The sequence below is a fragment of the Mycosarcoma maydis genome, chromosome 1 (genome assembly GCF_000328475.2).
Source record: "Mycosarcoma maydis chromosome 1, whole genome shotgun sequence".
In the NCBI taxonomy this organism is placed as follows: domain Eukaryota; kingdom Fungi; phylum Basidiomycota; class Ustilaginomycetes; order Ustilaginales; genus Mycosarcoma; species Mycosarcoma maydis.
In genome coordinates this window covers 878,420-893,474 of record NC_026478.1, presented here as the reverse complement: position 1 = coordinate 893,474, position 15,055 = coordinate 878,420, and the positions used below count along the sequence as shown (strand labels likewise).

Here is a 15,055-nt window from a genome sequence, read left to right as displayed (position 1 = left end):
AGCTTCACCCATGCACGATGAGCCAGAGGAAAACTGTTATGTGTTGTATTGCAGAAAATGAGAAGACAATACGAAGCACCTTTCTACTCGCCCCCCGAGTGCTTCAAATTGGAAGCGGCAGATTTGGCAACTGAATGCAAGCGACCATCGGCACTAACGCCCAGCTTGGAGACAGTAGCAGCGGTGGCAGCGGGACCGCGGTGATGCGCTGCCGATTGTGAGCCCGACAGCGAGGAAGCTGATGACGATGAAGTTTTCTGCTTCTGATGTTGATACACATGCTGCTGCGTGAATGTGTAGGGCTTGCGGTAGAATGAGCCGTGATGCTGCTGCGAGCCGCTTGTTTCGGAAAGCTGGTCAACGCTGTTCGATCGATCGCATTCCATGCTGGATTTACCCTCAGCGCGTTCTTCTAGCATCGATCCTGTTCGGCCACCACCGCTATTGGTTCGGGATACAGACGTACGGCTGTCGCGCGTCGTTGAGCGCGCCAAGATCTTAGCGATCTGAGCATGCGATCGATTCGCACCTGCCTCTTCACTCCGACCCGATAGTGTACTAGCCGAACGGCCCATCGAAAAATTTGATACGTCTCCAGCTCCAGATGTGCTTCTCGACATGCCGCCAAACCTTGATTCGTCACTGTTCCGCACTCCAATTACTGCGGTCCGGTACAACCCACCACCGCCGCCGCCGAAACCGCTCTCGTCCGCGTAGAGCCCTCGCAGCGAGTCTGGGACAACAGTAGGATTCGGCGACACTTGTCGGCTGTACTGCATTCCGCCGCGAAGCGATCCATTGCGCCCAATAGTGCCACCGGCACTCAGTCCATTGGACCGAATCGACGAAGCGCGGCCCAGTCCAGATGCCTGCCGCATTGAGCCGGATCGGTCGAGACGCGAGTCGCGCCACATTACCGATGCCTGGCGACTCTTGGACATTGGATCATCGCCAAAGAACGAAGACAAGTCATGCAGTTGGTTGACTATATCGCCCAAGCTGGACGCTGGAGTCTCATCAGTTCTCGTTCCACCGACGCCAGGAGCCTCATCTAATGCGAATCCAGCACCGTCGGCCTCTGCAGTACCGTCATAGACATCGTCGACCACAAAGTTGACATTGTTGCTTGTGGGAATAATGTCAAGCGTGTGTTCACACATTTTCACCAAAGCCTGCAGGTTGATCCGCGTACGTGTCGCCATGTCCTGCGGATCAGCAACAGCCCAGCCGCTCTCTTGCGGCGGACCAAAGATGGAAGCGTCATGAACAAAGTCGCGCGTCTGCCCGTTGAAATTCATGTTGCCCCACTGCAGACTCATGCGCAAAATCTGATTAGCGGCGGGACCACCGTGCACCTCAATCGGTTCGTCGAGCACCTCGAGCGCTTGTGCAGACAGCGGCGTGGACAGCTGACGCAACAAGGGCATCAGAAGCTCCGAGCCTAGATTGCTGAATGCCACATGGTTGCGCGTGTCGAGTGCCTGGAAGAAGATCTTGAGCACCTGCATCGCCTGCATTCGCATCCATTCGTGCCGGTTCAACACTACACCCAGCAGCAAGACGGCCAGCTCGGGGCCGTGCTCGGGTAGATAGTGGGATCGGATACAGTTGGTGGCTTGTCGGACAAGATCGTCCTTGGTTCGGAAACGCGATCGAGAAATGGACGTCGCAACACGTTCAAGGTCACGCATCTCGAGTTTTGATGCGGTAGCGGCCAAGTCTGCGGCCATTTCCAAGACCATTTGCGATTCAACCGCCGTAAGAGCCGGAGTGATGATGCTTGAGGAGCCGATTCTAGTCGCGCCTGCCGCGTCAGCACTTGCCTTTTTGGAGACTCGCAAAGCTGCTGAAGCGTTGCGGGGATCGTTCTTGCTCGTCACGAATCCACCAGCTGCCGTTAGGCTTTCTTCTGTCACCTGTAAGAACCATGGCAGGGCGGCAACAAAAAGGTAGCCAAGACGGCACTTGTCGTCAAAGTCAATGAGCGCCGGATCGCGGCATTTGGCCAGCTTCGCCATCAGTCTGAACGTCGGCGCCGACGTCTCGGACGATCGAAGACCACGCGAAACGAGAATACGCAGCACGCCGATATCTCCCTCCCAACCTTCCGGACAATTTTGCACCAGGTAGGCGATCACGTCAGGTGAACCAATGTCCAGCCTGTCGACCAAGCTTTCCAGAATGGAAACCGACTCGGCAAATTCGGCTTCATTGACAGTTGACAAGCATGCTAATGTGGCCCACCAGGTTTGCGCCAGAAACTCGCGATTGAAAGGCTGGCGGTGCTTGACGACCAAGTTAAGTGCGTACAGCACTTCTAACGTGAAGCGATGCACTTCAGACTTATGGTCAGAGACAGTGTCAGCCAATCTGCCCAGGATGGTCACCATCATGCTCGGCGTCACCGAGGGCTGCAGAGCGCGGAAGACCTGGAACGATCTACATGCCATGTGTCGAATCGGGTTAGAAGCGGCCCATGTCAGTGCCACAGAGCCCCAATCCTGGCGGAAGGAAAGGAAGAAGGGTTCGATCAAAGACAGCGTATCATACGACGTGTTGAGCAAGTTCTTAGGCATCTTGAACTGAGTGTCGTGTTCTTCGTCTGTCGTCTCGGCTGTCCAACTTGCAAATGTTCGTTTCGCAAAGAGCCGTTCAACTTGCGCTTTGGCAGCCGTCGTTCGTTCCGGATCAAATATCTGGACCGATGATCTAAAAGGGCCAGCATTGCCCGTGGCACTTGCACCAATCGAGATGGTACAGCGCATTAATTGCTCGAACAGCTCGACCATTTGGGTTCGCACAAATGCCGAGCGGCTGTCAATGTGCATAAAGATGGCGTGCAACAAAGTAGGAAGGCTCGTCTCGAGCTGTTCCCGACGCTCGTACGTCATCTCGCCCACATAGAAGAGAGCCAGCTGGCCCTCGGAAAAGGCAAGCGTAGGCTCGGGCTCAGGCAACAACTTTGTCAGATCAGCGCGGAAGAGATGACGATGGTCCGGATCCGGTGAGGGAACCGAAGCGTTTCGAGGTACCTGAATCATGCGGCTTGGCTCGATCATGGCGCAGAGTTGCTCGAAGATATGAGGACCTGCCTGTGTGTGAGATATGCATGATACAACACGCTTCGAATGGGTGACGACCTGTTCGCTTCGGAAATGAAGGCCTTGGTTGATAAGGAAGCACACCACTGCGTCAGCACTCTGCAGATCTTCCGAGGCGGCCACCAAGCTGCTCCAGATCTCCTGGATCTCGAAATTGTGCTCGTCACCGTACCGGACCGTGAGGCAGAACAAATTGCAGAGGTTCAGGTAGGCTCTGTACAGCACCACTTCAGGCGGCGCCGCAGGATAGCTGTCGAGACTTGCGTCTGCGGTGTGTAGAATCAGGCCACGCAGCCATTCGGGCAGTAGTCCCAAGATGGTAGGGCGTCGTGAGGCGTCAATCAAGGGCAGACGACGTGTGAACTCGCTGAGCATCGCCGTTCTGAGGCCGTCAAAGTGCATGGCGAGATGCACATTGACATCTCGCTGGGCACGCAGATAGATGGCTGGCAATGGGCTGGACACACCCACTTCAAACTCATCCAGCGTACAAGTCTCGTCGAAGCGGCGGCTACAAACGTCCAGAACGGAAAGCCCTTTTCGACGAATACTTGAGTCAGGATGACCGAGTTTGACTAGACCTAGGCAAAAGATGGCGTGAAGCGGCATGGACAGGTCATCCTTCTCGATCACAACCTCGGCTGTGGTTACAAAGAGACTCTTCTTGCCCAAGGCTCGATCAGGCTCAGCAATACAGCGGTCCACCGTGCTGTCAACAAGAATAGCATTTTGATCATTGTAGACGAGCAGCGATCGCAGGGCCTTGCGTGCCAGGTCGTGGTTCTTCTCGTCGCTGGTCTGGAAAAGACTGCTGAGCCAGTGGAGCAGCGAACCGGGGTCAAGCGAGGATCCCGCCATCGGTGCAGGGACTGGTCCACCGACCATCGAGATGGCACACTGGCAGAGAGACGCCATGGCGCATCCGGCTTGATACGAAAGAGCCTGTGTTTCGTAATTGAGCGTCTTGACCGCGCGCTCTTTGGCGCGATCGTCCCTCTGCTGGTCGGCAGCCGTGCTGAGAAGGTTGGCCAGCTTGTTGCGTCCGTCTTCGCTGACCGTGCTGTACGAGTGCCAATCGCGAAATACGCGGAACATGCGCAAACGGACTTCGAAGGGGAAGTGCGAGTCGGCCGAGCCCCTTCTGGCAAGTCCGTCAAACAGATGTTGGGTCACCCCACAAAAGTAGCGCCGAAGGCTGTGAAATTCCCAGTCTTGACGAATCTCGCGATCTGTGAGGAAGTTGAAAGTGTCCTTGACCCAGTTGTGGATGATACCAATCACCTTTGCATTGTCGAGATGGTCGAGAGCTTCCATATGCGGAGCTGTGAGCTGGAGCACGTGTGCCAGAGCGGTGCGCAGTCTGTCCAGCCGTCTATTTCGCTTGAGGCCAGTACGAGCGACTGACCGCACCTTGAAATCGTCGTTTAGGGTCCCGCTCAAAGCTTGCATCGTCTCAAGGAGTGCCAAGTAGTGATTTTCATTGATGTTGCCAAGTGCGAAGACAACAGCTTCTTGAAAGACCTCGTTGTCCGATGCGAGGAAGGGCACCAGCTTCTGAAACAAGTCGCGCGCCGAGATCATGCGTTCACCTGTCTCAGGTTCGCTTGATTTTCGTCTGTGGTTACCAACGACGCCTCCACGTGAACCCTCTGTGGAGGTAGTTGTAGTGCATAGGGCAAGGACGTAGAAACGCCAGTGCTGAGCCATCAGCAGAGTTTCAGCGTGGCCGGCCGTTCCAGCAGGTGCAGCGTCCCTCAACGAGGCCATCGAGCTGGAACTGTGGAGCGATGCAGTTGCTGCCGATGCTGCCTGTGACTTGCTGAGCGTGGCGCTCGACATGGTGTGAGCTGGCGCACGATTGGAAATGTCAGCTGCATAGACAGCAACGTGGTCCATTTCCAAAACACGATCTGTGATGTAGGAGCGAAATACGGCAACTGTCGTTGGAAAGCGCTCCAAGCTCATGCGCAAGAAGAGAGGAAGTGCTCGAAACCACAACGACTGCTCAACATCCCTTTCGCTCTCTGCAATCATTCTTAGAGAGGTGGAGCGGTCTGGTGACTTGTAGCGGGCCAGATGATTGATCTGATGCCAGCTAAGATGTGGGTCGTTGGCATCGAGGAAGTCTTGACAAGGCATGTCAAGGAGGTGCACGATACGAGTCGGCTCCTCTTCCTCGCCTTGAGCACGCGCTTGCTCAACTGCAGCGCGACGACTGGGCGACAAAAAGGCATCGTCCAAGACAGCAATCAGCCGCAGCACTTCGACCGCTAATGAGCGCAGAGAGCGAGAAGCCGAACATAGCAAAAAGAGCGCGTAGGCCTCGACTTCGTCCATAAGTGCCCAAGCGCTGGTGCGCTCCATTTCGAAACCTTTTTGCAGCCCAGACTGGCCCTGATCAGCTTGACTGTTCTGGACGCGAAGCTGTGCAAGCCAGATTTGCAAAAAGTCGATCCATAGCCGGATAGCCTCTTCGATCTTGGGCATGATGAGCATCTGCTTGGGGTGAATCTCCCAAAAGGCCGTATCCATACGGAATACCCAACGCATGAAGCCCGAGACGACGGCTGAGGAGCCTCCCGGTCGCTGACTAGTGATGCGTCGCAGAGCACGTGCCGATGCTCTGCTGAGGTCAGGATCGGCGCTGAAATGGGCACGGAAGAGGACTGCGAGCACGCTTGAGAAGGAAATGTTGGCGCTGAGGCACCTGGGCCAGGATTCAAAGCAAGCGCGAAGAAGATCGCTGGACGGCTGATTCTCGCGTGGATAAGCAGCCATGAGCATGGCAGCACGGTGAAACCGCCAGGTGTAGCCTTCGCGTTCGAGCAGTGCCCGCTCGGCGGTGGAAGCGGCGGCATTTGGGGAGGTACGAGCAAAAAGATGGGTACGGGCATCGAAGATGGTCATGTCACTGATTTGATGGTCGCAGAGCAGAGCGATTTTGCAGATGAGGTCATTGAACTGATTCTGTGTCTCCCCGATTTCCACGTTGGGGAACTTGAATGCTTCTGGAAGCTCATCGCCGCAGCCGTCAGGCAGGGTGTCGAAATCGAAATGGTGAAAGTCAGCGCTAGACGGAAAGGGAGGCGATTCGCCTTTGACATGTGAGTCGAGCGTCAATAGTATAGCTCGGATCGCAATGGTCATACGCTGGCCAGTAAGGACGTCCGATTGCAGCGAGAGTGTGCTTCCGCCGAGCAAAGAATGGCACAGAAAGTTGAGCAGAAGCTCCCGTCCAAAGTCGAAATGGCGGTAGAGCGCATAGTGAACCATCATAATGAAGGGGTCGGGTGAACTGTCGGGAGGATTGAGCGTACGGCGATTGGCTGGAAACCAGAGTCGGAAGAAGGCCTCGAGCTTCTTATGTGTGTTTGTGTGGCTCTCGTGGCACCGAAAGGCATAGGCCCAGAGCAATCTTACGGCAGCGTTGAGGACAACAGTGCGATTGACACGATCCTTGAGCTTGGGTACACCAGCTTCAACGCAAGCGAACCAGCTGGAAGCAAGCTTCTCTTCAGGCGAAACCGTCAGCAGCGTTACGTGGAGCGGGTAGGCAAACGTCCAGTAACGAGGCTTGGCGGCCATGGCAACCATACGTGGCCAGATAGTATCGATGGCCTTTGTCCAGGTAGGGTGGTTGACTTCGGCTGATGCGGTCTGGGCGACGGGCAGCATAAGATGAGCAAAAGCTTTGGTAAAACTGGTTTTGACACGGAAACCGTGGCAATTGGCATAGTGGCGGGCAAGAACGTCGACAAATTCGGCGCCTTCCTCGAAAAGCTCCATTGGGTACGTGGTGATCTTCAAGTGGCGGAGAGTGTGGATGGCAGCAACAAGCAGATCTTCGACCGTCTTGCTGGATGGCGCCTTTGTGGATTGCTCCAGGATCTCGACAAAGCGATCGCTAATGGTGACGAAGCGCACGCGCGAGATTTCACCGATAAGATGCGATATACTCTCAAAGCATGCGTCGCGAATGTGGTTGATGGGGCGCGGAAAAGAGCGATCCTTGTCCTTGTCGCGGATGCAAGCGAGGAGCATGGCGAAGGTCTGCTCTTCGAGTTCGGCAGCTTGTGCTTCGCCCAGAGAATCACGCGCCAGCACCTTTGTAATGACATGAAGCGCTTTTGTGGCGAGGAAAAAGGCAAAGAGCTCCTTTCGACGAGCCAGGTAAAGCGCAATATCGCGTGTGGTCGCGCTCATGGAGGCGACTGTGGCGGGAGCAGCTGAAGCAAGGTGGCGACGAACGAGGTCAGCGTCGATGTCGGCCTCTACGGTGATGGACTTCCAGCGGAAGAGACTGTGGACGACCAAAGCAGCACCTTTGCGAGAGATGTGGGCGAGAGAGTCACAAACGGAATCGAAGAGAGCATCGTCATCTGGAGTTAGGGCGCAGAGCAGCTGCGGGTCGTGGTCTTGGGAAGATTCCAGTGCTCTTTTCACCTTAGCTGCGGCGAGAGTGATGAACCGACTCATGAGAATGTTAAGCGCGTACTCGACCGGAGCCTTTGGATCAGGGGTACCGATACCTGCAGGAAGCTGGCCGAGACCTTCTGCGCCGAGACTGATGGCAAGGGCAGTTGGTCGCGCGGTAGCAGGACTTTGATCGCGTCTGTTAGAAGACTGCAGTAGTTTGGGTTGCGGCCGGATAGAGCTCGACCATTGAGCATGTTCTCCGCTGGATGCATCTTCATTGTCATCAAATGGACGTGTGGGTCGAGGCTGAGCGGAGTCATCGCGAAGTTGGCGCGTGCTAATTTTGAGTGGGCTACCGGTAAGGTCGGAGTTCTCAAAGGAAGTGGTGCTGGCCATAGCGCGCGGGAGCTGGAAAGCAGCATTGTTGGTATGACCGCCAGGAGTGACCGGCATATCGGCATAGATACTGTCCGCCTTGTTGGGCAGCGGAGGTACAGGCGGCAGATCGGTGACAGAGCCAGCATAAGGGTGGGCTGCGCTGCTTGCAGAACTGCTCATGCCTCCGGTGGAGTTGTGTGAATCGGAATGGAAAGAGGCGGTGGGAGCGTGATGGAAGCGGGAGGATCGAGAGGCGGAGGCAGTGTGGCCCGGGTAGCGAGAAGGTGAGGAGGTGTAGCTGTCGCTGCGGCCTCGTACCGAGTTCAGCGGGACGGATCGCTCTTGCGGCGAGTGGAAGCCGGGCGAGGGAAGATTGTGTTGCTGAAATTGAAGATTGGTAGGGGGTGGTGGGCGAGGGGTTGAGAGGCCAGAGCGGTAGCCCGCTGTGAGGTCGCCAGCATCCGATGCAGATGCAGGGATTTCGAGTTGAGGAAGTTCGGCGCGGGGCGTAGAAGGCCAATGGTGCTGCGGAAGAGGTTCGGGCTCGAGCTGATGGGCACGCATCTGTGAACGAAGCGACGACAGTGAGGGACGCTTGGTGGGAAAGGTGAAGGAAGACGGAGAGGAAGCAGCGGCCGATGTACCGCCACGAGTAGCCGGATTCAGATTGGAAGAAGAACTGGGTTGCTCTACTTCTGAAGGAGGCGCACGAAATCCGAGGCCTCCGAATCCTCCAGCAGACGAATCGCTTGTGGCACTCCCTGACCTGCCATGCCAGCCGAGTGCAGCACCACGGAAGGGCCCTGAAGGAGCATGGGCGTAGATGGGTGATTGAGTGGATGACTGCGAATATGGATTATGAGTATACGAAGTAGGCGAGTAGAACGACGATGGCTGGTCCGCCCAAATGGATGGCTCTGGTAGATTGGTTGTGATGCTCTGCAAATGGCGACTCGAGGTAGGCGGGCTCGCACTTACATGGTTGCTAGAGGACGCGACCGAGGCGGTCGGAGACTGGATACGGCGTGGAGGCGCAAAGAGCTGCTTGTCGTCCAGGTCGGGAATGACGACCTGCATGTTGACGTTTTCGCCACGTCCCGCAACCAATAGCGAGAACCCGGCTTGGGCTGCAAGCAAGACGATTCCAAGGTTGCGTGATAGATTTGGTTGTTCCGATTGCCAGAATTGCGTTTAACGGGCAGGATGTAGGCTACAAGTGGTGCGATGATAGCGAGGTGCAGTTGATGTTCGTATCGCTCGTCTCGATCGCGTCGTGCTTCGTGGTGATGCTGGCTTTCTGATTTGAGCCACACCTTGTCGACGAGCAAGGTGGTGGTGAATCAACGTGTTCAGGTGCGTTGTGTGACCATGCAAGAACCTGGAAACCCCAGCGAACCCGGCGATTCGTGATGAGTCTGAAAGAGCGCGCACCCAAATCACGAATCTGACAGCGGCAAACGGCAGCGGCGATGTTTCAGCTGGACCCTGGCACAGCACTTTACCAACACGCTTCGTGCTCTCGACAGGTGAGATTCACGATTCACGATTCATTCACGGTTTACGATTTTTACGATTCACGATTCACGATTCACGATTCACGATTCACGATTCACGATTCACGATTCACGATTCACGATTCACGATTCACGATTCACGATTCACGATTCACGATTCACGATTCACGATTCACGATTCACGATTCACGATTCACGATTCACGATTCACGATTCACGATTCACGATTCACGATTCACGATTCACGATTCACGATTCACGATTCACGATTCACGATTCACGATGCCCGACTCACGACTCACGATTGGTGCCCAAATTCGGCCAAAGTCAGTCAGAGGCCTCCACTTTTGTCAGCGCACAACCAACTCCGATGGTCATTCGTGATTGTTTTCATTCGCCCCCTCCCACCACCACCATACTCCATCGCCGATACACACGGTGCATTGGCGCACAAAGGGCACCAACGAGGTCATATCTCTCGGCGCAAAGATGAACAACCGCAAGCATAAGCGCAACGGTGCTTCCCATCAAAGCAACGAGAATGCAACCTCCTCAGCACATCAACTCAATCGCTACTCGAACATCGCCTCATCTTCGACCGCTTCAAATAGCAACGATGGCGCCACCACGCCGCCTCAGCAGATCGTCCTCAACAAGAGCAAAAGACCCTCTATGAAAGGCAGAGCGAGCTACAGCGTCACAGCTCCAGGTACACCGTGGCACGAGCTCGACCTATCCGAAATACCCTTTTTACGCCATGATGTTGCTGATGTCCCCATCAAGAGAGGCATCATGCGCTATCGACGTCTCTTCTTCATCTTTGGCGCCACACTTGGTGCAGTCATCGCCTTCCTCGCGTCGAGAAACGTCCAAATGGCCCAACATGTAGCCTCGCTACGCGCGCTTGTAGACGAATCCATCGATGGTCTCGGTATCGATTTTCCATCGATCGATATCGGCATGCCAAAAGAATTCGCAGACATGGGTGATAACCTTTTCAGTCGTTCGCGGGAATGGTTCAAAAACAAGGACTTTGGTGTGGGGCGCCAGCTCAGCAGCGAAGGATACTCGGCCGATCATCCTGTCATCCTCATCCCCGGAATCGTTAGCACTGGTCTCGAAAGCTGGACCACGGATGCCCGCTCAGCGAGTTACTTCCGGAAACGTCTTTGGGGCACAACAACCATGATGCGCACCATCGTATTCGAGAAGGAAATGTGGGTTCGACATCTTTCCCTCGATCCGGAAACTGGTCTCGATCCACAAGGCATTCGCGTTCGAGCAGCGGAGGGTCTCGACGCTGCCAGCTTCTTCGCTGCCGGCTATTGGATCTGGAGTAAGGTCATTGAGAATCTTGCTGTGCTCGGTTATGACACCAACAACCTCTTCCTTGCCAGCTACGACTGGAGGTTGAGCTTCTACAACCTTGAGGTTCGCGATCGCTACTTCACACGACTCAAGCTCAAGATCGAGCAAAACAAGGCCTTGTTCGGTAAAAAGACCGTTATTGTTGCGCATTCCATGGGCAGCTCGGTATTTTACTACTTTATGAAGTGGGTGGAAGCCGAAGGCGACTTCTACGGCAATGGAGGTCCCAACTGGGTTGAGGATCATATCGAGGCCTTCACATCGATCGCAGGAACCTTCCTCGGCGTTCCGAAAGCGATGGCTGTGATGCTCTCCGGCGAGATGCGAGACACGGTCGAAGTTCCGCCTGCAGCTGCCTATCTCCTCGAAAAGTTCTTCAGCCGACGCGAGCGAGCCAAACTCTTCCGCACCTGGGCCGGTGGTGCGAGCATGCTCATCAAGGGAGGCGAAGACATCTGGGGCAATTCCACCTGGGCACCTGACGACGAGCAAGATGCCGAAGACACCCACGGCCATATCTACAGCTTCCGTCAACCCAGTGCAGACCAGCACAACCTGAACGAGCACACGGTTCGTATCAACCTCACCGCCACCGAAGCGCACAACTTTATGCTTCAACACGCTCCCAGCTCCTTTCAAAAGATGCTCGCTACCAATTACTCTCACGGGATCGAACGTGATCCAGCAAAGCTTGAGGCCAACAATGCCGATCACACAAAATGGTCCAACCCTCTCGAGGCTCCTCTGCCCAACGCTCCGAGCATGAAGCTCTACTGCATCTACGGTGTCGGCAAACCCACTGAACGATCCTACTGGTACCAGCAGGGAGAATTCGTCACAGAATCTTCCATCGGCGAGCAAATGGACGAACCGGGATGTTTCGGAGAAGAATGTCCCGATGTTTCTCGAACGCCGGCGCTCAACTTTCCCACCGCCCGGTTGAGTTGGATCGATCACGTCATCCAAAAGGAAGACGCAGTACCGAAAGTTCGAGCAGGTTGCAAGATGGGTGAAGGAGATGGAACCGTATCTCTGCTCTCACTCGGTGCGATGTGCACCCAAGGTTGGAAGCATTCGATTTGGAATCCGGCCAACATCAGTGTAGTAACGCACGAGCTCAAGCACGAACCGGAAGCGATGGATTTGAGAGGTGGCGAATCGACCGGTGACCATGTGGACATTTTGGGCGCAAGGGGTGTCAACGAGGCCATTCTGAAAATCGCAGCGGGTAGAGGACAAGAAGTCGGAGATCAGTTCTTCTCGGACATCCGCCAGTACGCTAGCAACGTAAAGTGGTTGGGTGACGAACCAGGGCCATAAGTAGCAAGCTGTTGGTCAGCTGTCGGTTTCAGCCAAAGATGCAGGAGGGGAGCCATCGCTCGCGCTATTCGTGATTCAGGTTTCTCGAACCTCTAATTAGTGTGCCTTATTTTTTAGATGCTTTTTCTCTCATAATATTCACAATCGTGACGGCTAGACAGAATCACGTGTAAGTTAAATCATAATTACCTTACTATTAATAAAAACATACCCCTTGCTTCACAAGACACCAAACACCAATCGCAATTCACGTGATTCGTGATTCACGATTGCTTGTCAACTCTGTGACTGTCGCACCCACAGTCCAATGCACGAGTCACGAATATCGCGTCTAAGCATGAGGGTCGTCATTTCAGGCCTCCACTTGAAAGTCGTGCTGCTAATCAATCGATAAAGGGACTGCATTGATACAAAACCAGAGGTAGCTATGAAGGATGGATCAGCCAGTGCGGGCTGACTTGCTAGCATCGCCTGCTCCAGCACCTTTGCTACCGACCTCGACAAAGTCAGTTGGACGATCGCGTTTTGTTCCTACCACCTTGGTGCTATTTCTGGCCTGGTTGACGGGGACACGCATGTAGGCCGAGTGCTCGTTGGTGGGTGGAGCGCGGTGACTGAACGGGTTGGTGGCTTGCGCTGCTTGCTGCTGGCCCCAAGGCATGTTGGGTTGTCCGCCTTGCATCATGCCCATATTCATTTGGTTCATCGGCATGGCGTTCATTCCGCCGCCACCGCCTTGCTGCTGCATCTGTTGCATGAACGCGAACTGCTGCATCTGCAACTGCATCTGCAGCTGCATTCGCATGGGTGGTGGGAGTTGCGGATTCTGAAGCATCATCATGATCTGCTGCACCATCTGCGGGTTGAATACCATTCCCCCGGCTTGACCGGCATTTCCCTGACTGTTACCATTACCAGTGTCGTGGGCGTCGCCGTACGAAAGGTTGTTGTTATCGCTTTGAGCGTCGGTCTTGTGTGCCTGCGCGTCCTGGTCATTGTGCGAGACACCGGGGCTAAGGGTACGCTGACGGCCCGGGACTGGCGAGCCTACTTTACTGTCTCCTGCATCGTCTGTCTGTTCGACCTTGCTCGCTTCCTCTGCAATCTCCCTTTCGCTCTGTTCGATGGTCTCTTTGACGTATTCCTTGACCCTTTTGCGAGTCTCTAGATCCGGCTGAAGCTGCTCCAGATCAGCGATGCGCTTCTCGCATTCCGCACATAAGAACTCGTGCTCGAGTAAGTGCGTCTGAATGCACTCCTCGCAGTACTTGGTCTGACAGCACGGCGTCACCACGGCGTCTCGAAGCAGCTTGGAGCATAGCGGGCATGCGAGCGATGGATCGGTCGGTGCGGACTGGTAGACGTCAGATTGGGTAAGAGGCTTAGTGCGAACACGGTTCTTGCGCCACGATTCTTGGTCTACGCGTGCTACGACATAGGTGCCGTCCGCAGTGAGCATGACGCCGGCGCGATGATCTTCATCTGTAGGTTGCTCCACGGTCTTGAGCATGGACTTTGGGATACCTGTGGTGCGCTTGAAGCGAGGTCGATTGTCATACTCCTTATCGTCATTGGTGGGACAGTCTTGAATCCAGTGGCCCGGCTTGCCACACCGGAAACAGACGTATCCGATGGGCGGTGGACGATCAGGAAGCTGCTGCTGAGCGCGCTGAGTAGCCATGGGCCTTGGGGGACCGCCTCGACGTGCTTGTCCGGAGCGGTCGCGATACGTGGCGTGCGACATGCGTTCTTGCGTCTCATCCCATTGCTCTGTGGTCGCTTGAAACATAGCAGCGATGCGGTCAGCTTCATCCCCCGTGGCAGCAGCTGCAGGACCTCCACCACTGGAAGGACCCGTGCTCGAAGATGGTTGGGTCGACGACATGCTTGGATCTTTGCCACCATCGAATCTCATCGTCATGGGGCCTCGATACGCCTGGGAACGGGCATCAACAGGCTTGATACCTGAAGCGTTTGCCGTTCCGGAGAAACGACTTGCGCCGGTCGTGTCGGCAGCTCCATTGACGTCGGCGACGTAATTTTGAGCAGTTCCGCGACCAGGTTTGGAAGGAGGCAAGCGCCGTACAATGACCTGTGTAGATCTTGGAACGAGAAAGTTGTCGTCCTTGTATTCGTCATTTGTGTCTGAATTGTAGACGCCGAGATCAAAGTCGGTGCCTCTGCCCATCTTGTTCTGAAGGATGATCTCGCGCTTGAGATCCCATACGGAGATGCCCGTACCGTCAAAGGTGATACGCGAAGGCTCCTTTTGGGACTTGAACTTGTAGTAGACAGATGCGGACGCCATCGTGCTGTTCTTCTGCGTTTAAGGCCACGCTAAATCAGGAAGGAAAGAGAAGAAAGAGAACGAGGACGGGTGAGAAAGTCTGCAAGGGCAAGACGTGTCTTCTCAGTAGAGGGAAGATTGGTGCTGCACGTCAGGCAAGCAAGGGTGGGCCGAGGTGTCTTGAGGAAAAGCTACTGTACAGCTGCTACGCTTGAGGGACAAGGTTGCTTCAGAAACACTGGAATCGCGGAACCGATCAATCAGTGGGCAGGACTAAAAGAATTGATCATTCACCAACATCAACTCTTGGACGAGAACAGAAACAGTGTACAGAGCCTTCAAGGCAGGTAGCGTGGATAGTAAGGGTGGTTTGAACAAAAACAACAACAGGGCATCAGATGACGTCGAACCCAAGGCAAGACTGAGCGTCACAACTGAGCGTTACAGCTTGGATCCCTGAGTAGCTGATTTGCCGCTATGATCAATGCCAACACTGTGTCGTGTGACGATCCAATACGGTAGACTGGGATTTGGCAAGAGGCGCGCTGATGGCAAGGATGATACGTTGACAGCAAGCGTGCTTGTTCGATAAGAAATGGGTTGGCGACGGGAAGGATGGTGGTAGTTGAGAGGCTAAGCAGGTGGACTTGGAGCGTGTACGCCCTCATGCA

The 15,055-nt window shown here is 54.9% G+C and overlaps 3 protein-coding genes across 3 annotated transcripts; 1 reads left to right on the top strand and 2 right to left on the bottom strand.

Moving 5' to 3' along the window:
• Positions 1–83: 83 nt before the first annotated feature.
• On the bottom strand, positions 84–8,972 carry UMAG_10098 (uncharacterized protein; the record flags this gene model as incomplete). The annotated part of the gene is made up of 1 exon (XM_011388353.1): positions 84–8,972. The coding sequence occupies one exon, from the start codon at positions 8,970–8,972 to the stop codon at positions 84–86; it is 8,889 nt and encodes a 2,962-aa protein (XP_011386655.1).
• A 926-nt stretch (positions 8,973–9,898) lies between these two features.
• UMAG_00322 (putative lecithin cholesterol acyltransferase-like protein) lies at positions 9,899–12,097 on the top strand (the record flags this gene model as incomplete). The annotated part of the gene is made up of 1 exon (XM_011387925.1): positions 9,899–12,097. The coding sequence occupies one exon, from the start codon at positions 9,899–9,901 to the stop codon at positions 12,095–12,097; it is 2,199 nt and encodes a 732-aa protein (XP_011386227.1).
• Positions 12,098–12,536: 439 nt separating this feature from the next.
• UMAG_00321 (cleavage polyadenylation factor subunit MPE1) lies at positions 12,537–14,405 on the bottom strand (the record flags this gene model as incomplete). Its single annotated transcript, XM_011387924.1, has 1 exon — positions 12,537–14,405. The coding sequence occupies one exon, from the start codon at positions 14,403–14,405 to the stop codon at positions 12,537–12,539; it is 1,869 nt and encodes a 622-aa protein (XP_011386226.1).
• Between the last annotated feature and the right edge of the window lie 650 nt (positions 14,406–15,055).